Source organism: Rhipicephalus sanguineus, chromosome 4, assembly GCF_013339695.2.
Source record: "Rhipicephalus sanguineus isolate Rsan-2018 chromosome 4, BIME_Rsan_1.4, whole genome shotgun sequence".
Lineage (NCBI taxonomy): Eukaryota > Metazoa > Arthropoda > Arachnida > Ixodida > Ixodidae > Rhipicephalus > Rhipicephalus sanguineus.
Genome location: NC_051179.1, coordinates 149,226,946 through 149,238,121, shown reverse-complemented (window position 1 = coordinate 149,238,121; position 11,176 = coordinate 149,226,946). Strand labels below are relative to the sequence as shown.

At 48.6% G+C, this 11,176-nt stretch overlaps 2 protein-coding genes across 2 annotated transcripts; one reads left to right on the top strand and one right to left on the bottom strand.

The window, feature by feature from the left end:
• Positions 1–633: 633 nt before the first annotated feature.
• LOC119391728 (ataxin-8-like) lies at positions 634–1,835 on the top strand. Its single transcript, XM_037659381.2, has 2 exons — positions 634–914; positions 1,540–1,835. The coding sequence occupies exon 2, from the start codon at positions 1,569–1,571 to the stop codon at positions 1,833–1,835; it is 267 nt and encodes an 88-aa protein (XP_037515309.1). The 5' UTR covers positions 634–914; positions 1,540–1,568.
• Positions 1,836–2,869: 1,034 nt separating this feature from the next.
• LOC119391726 (uncharacterized) lies at positions 2,870–4,314 on the bottom strand. Its single transcript, XM_037659380.2, has 3 exons — positions 3,922–4,314; positions 3,630–3,837; positions 2,870–3,261 (listed from the first exon to the last, which is right to left on the bottom strand). The coding sequence occupies exons 1-3, from the start codon at positions 4,246–4,248 to the stop codon at positions 2,870–2,872; spliced, it is 927 nt and encodes a 308-aa protein (XP_037515308.2). The 5' UTR covers positions 4,249–4,314.
• Between the last annotated feature and the right edge of the window lie 6,862 nt (positions 4,315–11,176).

Genomic DNA, 11,176 nt, shown 5'->3' with positions numbered 1-11,176 from the left:
CGAAGCGCGCCGAGCGGACGAGCGTTTTCAAGATGGCAGCCCCCAACACAAGCGGCGGCGGCATGTCTTCGGCGGCACCTCCAAGCGCGGCGCAGGTATAGCGCAGGTTCGGCTGCAGGCGAAAAGGCCCCGGCGCTGTTTCACTACCGAAGAAGACCTAGCCATTTTATGAGAAGTGGCAGCGAGCAAGCCATTTAACGACGACTTGCAGTGGATTCATGTGATCGAAAACTTGAAACGTGTGCTTGGCCGGGAGCTCACGCTAAGAAGCCTGAAGGAGCGTGTCGATCTTTTAATCGGTTACTGGAGGCAAGAAGATACAAGAAACTTAAGAAAGTAAGTACCACTTTTTATGTATTGTCCGCGCAGATAGCATTTAATTCCGCGCGAGAGCTGTCCAACGCGGTCCGCGTTAAGCTTCGCCGGCGACGCTTTAAGCCGTTCGCGTCTCCGACAAACATAGTCGCACTGTGAAAAGCAAACTGTTGTCGTCCACCTCGAATCTATCAAGTGGCCGCCGTGCGCTCTGTAGCTTGTAAGCTCCGAATCGATGCTTCCACTTGCTTTAGATTCATGTCCTTAAGCTTTCTACAGCAATGTATTCGTCCCGATTCGGCATCGTTTTTGAGAGCCATCGCCGTGCCGCTAGCGTGAGCGGGTATTTAGAGACGTGTTTTAGAGAGCAGCAAGCCTGCTGTAACATGCACGCATTTCGCTTTGCACGTCGGGAACGGAGAAACAATATGCAGAGAAGGAGCAAATATTACAGGACCTCTCTGATTATATAAGGTCGATAAATTACGTGCCCAGAGTAGCACCTAGAAGTTCAAACAGCTCTGGCCGCAAAAGAAGTCACGCAGCTGCGTCCTGTCTGGCGACGCCGCCAGAACAAGTTCGTGCAGATGAAGATCAAGGTGAGTGCAGCAGTAAAGCCTCACATCTCTCTGAAATTGATAAATTGGTTCTACGATCATAGTCATGTGTACGCAATTTCTTGCGCCTGTGATATTAAATGTGGCATGCGGAAATAAAAACGACACTTGAAGTATCTCGCATTGTGTTAACGTGCTTGCACATCTGCAAGAGCCGAAAAAGAAATGAAGCACTCTTTCTACCCTGCCTGCCGACTCTATTGGTTCCTATAGTGACAGCAATGAAAAGCAATAATTTGCAGTGATCTCGAGCAGCAGGTGCATTATCATGTATCGAGGTAACTCATTAATGAAGTTGTCAATGCATGAAGTTGCATTACAACAACAGTGCGAAAGGTTCATTTGTGGTTTTGAGTAAAAGTCAACAAATTTGTTTTACTATTTCACATTACCTATAACATGCAAAGTAAACTATCAAAGTGTGATTAACACGTGAGCTCACAATATTATTTCATTACATCAGTTAGCATTTTGATGGCTTTGTAACATTGTAATACAAGAAAGTTATTCTCTACTGGTGGGTTCCCAATGTGCCAGAGTTGTGATGGAATGTGCTAGTGTGCTATTATCTGACATCTCCCTGTTTTCCATTATGCATTACAATCAGGACAACATGCTACACAACTCCTGCTCTCAATGACCGCCCCGTGCAGTCCCGCTGCTGTTGAACTCACTGGAGAGCAGTGCCACGAGGAGGAGGAAGAACAGCAACACCAGCAGCAGCAGCAACCACAACAACAACAACAGCAGCAGCAGCAACAACAACAGCAGCAGCAACAACAACAGCAGCAGCAACAACAGCAGCAGCAGCAACAAGAGCAGCAGCAGCTGCAGCGGCAGCCACAACCGCCGCCTGCAGCTAGGCAACGAGTTCCTGTGACGGCGAGTAGAGGTCAATCTTGAAGGACTCTTTATGCCACGTTGGAACATGGTGCAATATTGCCACAAGGAGCAGTACAAATGGGCAACATGATGTCCCTGTAGAGTCTAGTACATTGGGCTTACTCGGACTCACTCACCAATATTTTCTTCAGCTGGACTCACTCAGACTCACTAAAATATTACTCACCCGGACTCACTCACACTCACGGGCCGATCTGAGTCTGAGTGAGTTTGCCGACCTGTGGACAAGTGTCACACCTCTCAAAAGTAACTTAGGACAAGACTGTGATGCGAGTCATGGCCATGCTTTACCATCTGTATGTACAACAAGGAAGGTGAAAAGAATGATTGCTTTCTTTACCACGAATAAGTGGGAGTTTTGGATAAGGTTAGCATACGACAACTTGGAAATTTTGAACCTCTCTTTACATTGAACACTTGTAAATAGCAGTACCAGAACAGTTCTTATTTTGTATTACACAGCAACGGATGCGATGTTATCAGTCTTCGAGGATCACCCTGCTGAAGCATAAAATAGGTCATCACTAAATGATGTGTGATAGCATAGAGTTGAAGGCTTGTGTTTGCGTTACGAGTTCATCAACTGAGCTTTCTATGACACGTGATATGCGTATGTGAACCGACTAACTGAATGGCCTGATTTCCCAAAATTTCCAGGAATCAGCGGCCTCCAATGCATGGGCTTACAGCTGTTGACTATGCGTCAAACGCATGAATTCGAGCTCCGACAAAAGGAACTTGAAGTCGAAACCAGAAAATTGGACATTGAAGAGAGACGGCTAGCTCTGGAGGAGCGCAAGCTGGCGCTTGCCGAAAGAAAGCACGAACATGAGGTGACAAGTCGCCAGCAGGAACACCTGGACTTTGTTAAGTGTGTGGAACAGATGTTTGATAAACTCAGCCAAGAAGTAACAGACCTATCAACAAGAATGTCTGGAAATAGGTGAATAATAAAAAAAGTGGTTTGTTGCACACTTTATTCTTTTAATAAGCAAAGGGATTCACCTGTGCCACATTGCAAGCTGTCACTAAAGTTAACGGGCATTCAGGTACACTTCCAAGGATGGTGGTTGCAGGTCAAAGTATTGCGAGACCTGTGCACCATACAGGCAAGTATGGCAATTTGCCAGCAATGCACTGGCTTTGTACATCCTTGCAACATTCTGGCGGAAGATCTTCTGGTTTTTTTTTTTGAAATCTACAACGGCAAAGAGTCCAGTAATTTTTCCGAAGCCCCATTCCACGGCCTGCCTCACGCTGCTCATTGCCTTGTTAAACGCGCATTGCTCCGGTGTCAAAGATGCACCGCCGTAAGGTTTCAACAGTAGTGGCCGCAATGGGTAAGCAGGGTCCCCGTAGAGGCAGTAGTGGTGTCCCTGCACGAGCTTTTCCAGCTTTGTGCATGCCTGGCTGTTGCCAAAGTTGCCTGAAAAAAAAAGTGAAATGAGATACTGCGTTAGCACCACTACGCCTGCTGATCAAACATTGGGTGCAGGTGTGGTACAGAATATAAAAGCAGCAACAGAATAGGCGAGATGCCCTAGCAGGCTTTCAATGCGTCTGCTTATTTAACTAAATTTTATTTTTTTCATCTTACAAGATGGATGCTCAGCAGGGAGGAAGCAGTAAAGCTATGTATAGAATTTAAAACAGAGAAGTCCGCAAAGGGAACACCAAAGAATACAGAAAACTAGGAATTTGACCTATTTTGTTTGATACTTGGTGTACATGACAGTCCCATGGCTACATGGAGGGAAATGTAACTTCCAGGCATATGAACTACCCTTTACTCACCAGCATCGTGCTTGCTGCCTGGATAACATCCATCCAATTGGCAAATGATGCCATTCGGGCACATTATTGACTGATACTTCAGTGCATGAAATCTTTTGTGCCCGCTAAAGTACAGCTGCTGCTGCCTGGTTGGTCGGCATATAGCACGCGCAGTGCCATCAATGAAGCCCCAGCAGTTGGTAAGTGGGGCTCCTTTAGCGTAAATGGCCTGAAAAACAAACAAAGAAATGTCAACAGGTATACCACAATCTCCAATTTGCACAGCTTCCATTCCGCTGTCATTGCTTCTTACCTTCGAGAAATTCTCCAGCGTGTCGATGGTCAGCCAGCTGTGGTTATTCACATCGTCCAGCAGGTGGAAGAATTTCTCATCAATGTGCCTCAGCACCTCTATCGTCAAGGACGATATCGTCGAACTATGTCGGCCGAAGAAGTTCTCAAGATCCTTTAGTCGGTTTGGGTATGCCAGCCGCCGAAGCGTAATGCAGAGGGCTTCGTCTCCAGGGATCGGCACTCTTTGAGCAGTCATAACCGTTTCCGGAATGCGCAAGGCTACTCGCAGCTTCGGTACGTCCTCTTTCTCAAAACGAAAACATGTCCTGAACATGCCGTTGTCCATGGCGTCGATGTTTAGCAGGCCACGGAAGGAGAGTGGGTCACGGCGAGTCTCGCCTAACACCTCTAGTGCTAAAAGATCTTCTATCTCTGAACATTTTAGCTCAGAGAGAAGCAAATGGTCTTGCAGTATGCTTCGCGGCATAGCGCTAACGGCAACGAAGAGCAAAACTAGCAAAACACACTGCAACAACGATGCCACTAAAAACACACACTTGATTGCTTGGCTTGGCTTCACCTGCATCCTTTCAGCGCCGACTGTTTTATTCGAACGTAGAAGAGTCCGTCATGCATTCTAACCACTGCAAACATCAAGCTATGTAACAAAAACGAAAATGTGTTTCTACTTAACACATGCGATGTTATAAAAAATGCCTTTCGTAATATTCTTTTCTCAGTAACTTCAATTTTATTCGGCAGCTGACGCAGCAAAGGCTCTGCTCGATCGGGAGTAACTTCAACCTTGTTCAACAGATGGCGCAGCAATGCAATCCGCTGAAACGAGAGAGGCGACGCTTAGCTATTACTCTTCTTTTCGTCTTGCGCTCCGCTGCCCTCTCCCTTCGTCCGCTGGCACGCCGGTCCGCTGAGCCGCGTAGCTATTACTCACTATTCTCATAGGGCGAGCGGGGAACGCGTTCGACAGGCGGGCGAGAGGGGGCAGCGTAGGAGAGGTGAGAGAAAGGGAGGGGACGCGCATGCGCTCGAGCTCAACGCGGCGTTGCGGAGGAGAGAATTCGGCATGTGTAGCCCGCGTTGAGAGGAAGAGTGGAAAGGGGGAGGTGAGAGGGGAAGTGGAGAGGGGTATGAGAGAGGGGCAGGGGAGACGGTGAGGGGGAGTGGAGAGGAGGTGTGTGGAGAGGGTATGCGCATGCGCAGTAAGGGTGGTCGCGCCGCACACCACCACCGGATTGAGCTCCGCTTTAAGATACTTCGCATCTAAAAACGAATTCGAAGATATGCTGGAGATTGGTATTGCTTGTCCTTCATGCAGTGTATGGTCGTCACCTCTACATATGGTACCCAAGAAAAGCGGCGATTGGCGTCCATGTGGAGATTATCGTGCTCTGAATGCAGCCACAATTCCTGATAGATACCCCCTGCCAAACATTCAGGATTTTACGGCCAGTCTTCACGGAGCGAAAATATTTTCTAAGATTGATCTGGCAAAGGCATATCATCAGATTTCCATGGCTCCGGATGATATTCTCAAAACCGCCATCACAACGCCCTTTGGATTATTTGAATTTCGCCGAATGCCATTTGGCCTCAAGAGTGCTGCGCAGACATTCCAACGATTTATTGACGTAGCCGTCCGTGGGTTACCATTTGTGTTCGCTTACATTGATGACATCCTGGTAGCTAGCTCGTCAAAAGAAATTCATCACGAACGCCTCCGTTTGCTTTTTAATCGACTTCAGGAGCATGGTCTTGTGATTAATTCGGAGAAGTGCCAATTCGGTGTGACATCCCTGGAGTTCTTGCACATATTGTAAACAGTCATGGTATCGAGCCCCTTCCGGCCAAGGTTCAAGCTATTATAAATTACCCTCGTCCAAACTCAATCCGACAGCTCCGACGTTTTCTCGGTATGGTAAATTTCTACAGGCGTTTTAGCCCTTCTTGTGCCACAACGCTTAAACCACTCGAAGACCTGCTGGTTCACGCGAAGTCAGCCACATCAACGCCAGCCTGGACAGACGCCACAGAACAAGCTTTTTCTGACATGAAGGACAAACTGGCTGAAGTAAAACTCTTAACACATCCGAAGCACGATGCCCCCACCAGTCTTATGGTGGATGCTTCTGGTATCGCAGTTGGAGGAGTTCCTCAGCAGTTCATTAAGGATTGGAAAACTCTGGGATTTTTCTCGAAGAAGCTGTCCGGAGCCGAGACGCGCTACAGTGTTTTTGGCCGCGAACTTCTTGCATGTTACCTCGCCGTGAAGCACTTTCGCTATTTTCTCGAAGGGCGTCGTTTCACCTTGTTTACCGACCATAAGCCACTGACTTGTGCGCTGAACTCAGGAGGAACGAACTACTCGCCAATGAGACCAGGCAGTTCGCTTACCTTGCTGAGTTTTCAATGCAGGTCGAGCACGTCAAGGGCGCGATGAATATTCCGGCCGATGCACTAAGTCGAGTCGAAGGAATAAAACATGCACAGGAGACAGACGAACAGCTGGCATCAGCACAGTTGAAGGATGAAGAACTTCGGAGCATACGTACATCGACGAGTTTGCAGTTCGAAAATTTCCCTCTACCAGGCTAGACATGGGCGCCGAACCCAAAATCACCGGCGGCGGCGCGCCGGTGTTTCCACCTCCGGCGGTGGCGCGTGAACGGCGCGGGGTTCATCGGACCGGCGGCGGCGCGGCGCGGCGCGGGTGGGGGCGATGCAGTGAATGTTACATTAACGAGGGCTAGCAGCTAACTCTTTTAGCTCCAATCTCACTTAACTGTACAAAACGCTGGTGTATGGCAATACGACCGCTCCCGGCAGAGAAGCGGTTTTCGGTGAGTTTGACGTATCACTGGTTCGAGCGCGAAGCAGTGAGATCACAGCGGTCACAGCGCTCACAGCGCGTATAAGGTATACGAGCCGTTCGCTTGGGGATGTCTGCCGAAATAGCGCGCGTGCCAGTGCTCTCGACCGCGCCCTTATATTCAAAGTTCACAGTTGCTGCTGGAGTTACGCAGTCCCTGTCCCCAGACATCCCTTCCTGCTCCTTCGCCCAGCAAATGACGGGCGGAGCGTTTCCTTCTGCTTGAGGAGCGATCGACGGCAGGCCTCGCACGCGGTTTGATGTTATTCTGTGCGACGGAGATGGCCAGCTTGTTTCATCTCTGCTTTAGCCATGTTCCTTCCCAACGCTCGCGAGCTTTTACTCGCGGCAAGAACATACAATGCGCTGAACGATGTTAGCGATTTAGAGTTTATACGGAACATGACGGCGACGGTGAAAACCTGTCCTGAGTGTCCATACAATTGCTAACGCAATAAAAAAATATACAAAATACCGTCGAAGCGGGCTCGCTTTTTCCTGGAAAGCCGCATCGTCTCCGCTGTAAAGAGTGCGTCCGTTGGAAGAATCACATAATCCGACGCCTTTTCCATTGGTTTCGTTCTCGCCTTCAATACCCTTCTTACAGGGGACATCTCCTCGCCACTTATTTCTTCATAAAGCACGCGTACAATGTCAGCACTAACCGCTGAACCTCTCATGATTTCGCGCTTGTCGGCTGCAGTCTGTTATCTCTGCATGCGCGGTAGCAAAAGCACAAAATGAAGCGAAACCAGCTAACCGCGCACGGTAGTCGTGCGAGAGAAGCAAGAGCAGGTGGACGGCTGCATAGCAAAGCGGTATGGGAGACAATTCACAACTGTTATTTCTCCTATATGGACCAGTCGAGAGTATGTACCCTGATGATGTCACGTGAATCACTGTTCTGGCATCACGAAGTGCACCAAAAGACAAGAAACGCGCTCGTTGTTTTTGTTTTTTGTTGTATTTTCAGAGGCTGTTAGAGGCCCTTTATAAAAACAGGGCGTGCAAACACGGACACAGGAGAGTAGTGAAGACATGAGAAACGCCGCTAACAACTGAAAAATCACACAGCGGCGGAACCGAAGGTAGACACAAATATTTATCTGCGCATCCCCACGTAAGTGCCCATTCCTATCAATCAAGTGCGAGTAGTGGTCTACGTGAGAGATAGCTAGATGTTCACTCTCTCGACTTTTCTCTTATGTCCATGTTTCCACGTCATGTCCTCTTAACATGAATACCTACCAACTAGCTCAGCTATATTCTAAGTTTGCCATTCTCTTTACTTCAATGCAAAAGTGTACTAACGCACCGATATATATATATATATATATATATATATATATATATATATATATATATATATATATATATATATATATATATATATATATAAGGCTTAAACGCGGAAGAGTAACTTTGGTTGCCGCAAGGTTGTAATTTAAGAGTATATGCGCCTTCATAAAAACAGCTTTATTGTCGCCGTTTCGATCGGAGACCGATCAAGACCCACACGTAGTGTTCATTAAGATCGGTCTCAGATCGAAACGTCGACAATAAAGCTGTTTTTCATGAAGGCGCATATACTCTTATTATATATACTCCAATAATCCAAGAATATGCTATCCAGCGAGTTGGGTCGTCGCCCTTTAAGGCTGGACGACGCGACAACGTTAAGGTCTGCCAATACTCGTGATATTTCTGGAGAAGAAAAAGATACTACAACTTCTGGGGAGCTATTCTCGATGCGTTCGTCCAAAGTAGATGTCCACAGCCCATTTCGGTAGAGCGCATTCAGTGATTCGAAAAAGCGGTGAGCCGTGATGTCACCTCGCTCTTCACCACGTCGCCGCACCGAACCCGCCCGCACATTCCTAGCGTAAGAAGAGAGTGGACGAAATGCGCAGAAACTGGAAGTTTTCAAGGCTGAATTTGCATATGAATGTGTCACAGGTGTTTGAGAACGATGCAGGGAATGCGTACCAACCATACAGCTGCGTTAGACGAGCGGCAGCATTAAATATACATCGATGGCTAACACGATCAAAATACATGCGCACCGAAACTCGGATCTCTGAGGGCTGCGTTCGTTGCATTGAAGCGCATTCCATCCCCATCATTTGTGTGGAGAGTGCTTGAAAGCTTCGTGATGTCATGATGGCGCTGCAGAACAAGAACCGGAAACAGGGGGTGCGCTTCTCGCCGAGCTCCCGCTATTCAGGGGCCGCTGAAATGGACAGTTCGTTACATGGGCACATCGGGAAGAGCTCCTCCGGCGAAGTGCAGTATTTTATTTCTAGATTCCTCATTCGAATTAAAAGAAAAGACTAACGGCGGCGCGCCGCAATTATTGCTTGGCGGCGGCGGCGGCGGCGTGATCTCTCTTGGGACATCGGCGGCGGCGCGAGCGGCGTGACCAAAAACAAGCGGCGGCGGCGGCGCGGCGCGGCGGCGCACACCTCTATACCAGACACTACCCTAAACCTAGCGTGCGACATATCGACTGGCTCGCCAAGGCCTTTTGTACCGCTCCCACTAAGGCGACGAATATTCGAACATTTTCATTCTTTTTCCCATCCTGGTATTAAAGCAACGCAGAAACTCGTCAGTGAACGTTACGTGTGGCCTGGAATGAACACTGATCTGAGAAATTGGGCTTGAGCATGCCTGCCTTGTCTGCGATGCAAAATACAACGACATACCAGAAGTCCTTTTCAAAAATTCCTACTTCCCGGCGACCGTTTCCTCAAGGTACACATCGACATCATCGGACCTCTTCCTCCTTCTAAAGGATATCGTTACCTTCCTACAATCGTTAACAGGTTCACCAGGTGGCCAGAAGCAGCACCAATCAGCGATATTACAGTCGAAATCATCGCCAACGCTTTCGTTACCATCTGGGTATCGCGATTTGGAGTTCCAGAAGAAGTGGTTACCGACCGACGCAGACAATTTGAATCTGCATTCTTCCAACACCTCTCACGGCTTTTGGGAATGCACCATCAGCGTATAACAGCGTATCATCCGCAAGCAAATGGCATGGTTGAGCGCTTTCACAGGCAGTTGAAAGCAGCGCTGATGGCTCGTGGTGACCTGAACACTGGATTGACGCTTTGCCTCTGGTACTTCTTGGTATACGAAGTACATTTAAAGAAGATCGTCAATGTGCTGCAGCGCAGTTAGTCTACGGCACTTCACTACGGTTGCCTGCTGAGTTCATTTGCCAACAGCCTTCTCAGGAAAACAAGCTGGACACACCATCTTATCTGAAACGTTTGCAAGATGTTTTCAAGGCAATTCGTCCAGTGGCGCCGCGGCATAAGTCGACACACAAGCCGTTCCTCTTCAGGGATTTACAAACCGCCACTCATGTTTTTCTTCGAACATACGCAGTTCGCAAATCGCTACAACCACCGTACACTGGACCGCACTTGGTGATCGAGCAACAACACAAGCATTTCACAATTCGTGTGGGCGTCAGAGATGAGAAAGTGTCCATCGACAGACTCAAGCCCGCCCATGTACAGACCTCCGCGAATGATACCATCTTTCCTGTTTCTACTATTGACTCTCCAACCTTTACGAAGCCATCTACATCAATGAAAAAGCATGTACATTGGCTTGACGAAGACTTCGTCTATACGGCGGGGAGGCCCTGTCGCGTGCTTGCGTACCGAGGCACCGACGACGACAAGGTCAGCGGAGGCGCGTGCAGGGCGAGCGCTTGGGCGTCTAAATAAATCAGTTGGTTTTCGTACGTCAATGTAGCAGCATCGTTCTTCTTCTACCTCTCCGCTACAAATCCTTGGAACACGAGGTGTCGCTGGAATTAACGCTTCGATAAGCGTGCATGCCTTGCACTTCAGCAGCGCTCGGAACGCTGCTTGCGTTCCTGGGTAGTCGTTGTACACTCGCGCACAACATTTCTTGGCAATGAAGAGAAGCCTGCAGGGACGCAGCTTCTGTACGTGTACTTCTACGCATAGTGGTCCGGTGCTGCGCGCGTTTGGCGCCATTTTGGTAGGTGATGGCTGCGCGTCACAAGCGTTTCATATCAGCGCAGACGTCGCTTAGATTTGGAGGTAAACTTAAATGGCACGAGTTTCCCACGCGTGTAACTACGCAAAGCGACAGCGTGTAATTTAAAACAAATACAATATATGACTAGTGTGAGCTGCGTCCTTTCTCAGAGAGCTAAATATAAGAAAATAAAGCCCTACTTTTAACAGCAGAGCTCTTTAAGCCGAACAAACTCCCCGCGCTGCCTAGCATCCGGTGGTGTAGCCGAGTTCCTGCCAGATGCGCGCGACGGCGCATTCGCCGAGACATCACCGCGGCCCACCCGCCTCGGCACTGCGATGAACTACTGTGCTCCTCCAGTCAT

Excerpts from the sequence above, each read along its gene's own strand:
- LOC119391728 (XM_037659381.2), top strand. The coding sequence starts at position 1,569 with ATGACCGCCCCGTGCAGTCCCGCTGCTGTTGAACTCACTGGAGAGCAG.
- LOC119391726 (XM_037659380.2), bottom strand. The coding sequence starts at position 4,248 with ATGGACAACGGCATGTTCAGGACATGTTTTCGTTTTGAGAAAGAGGAC. Across the intron at positions 3,838-3,921 it reads CGCTGGAGAATTTCTCGAAG|GCCATTTACGCTAAAGGAGC; the intron begins GTAAGAAGCAAT and ends TTTGTTTTTCAG. Across the intron at positions 3,262-3,629 it reads AGGCAGCAAGCACGATGCTG|GCAACTTTGGCAACAGCCAG; the intron begins GTGAGTAAAGGG and ends TTTTTTTTTCAG.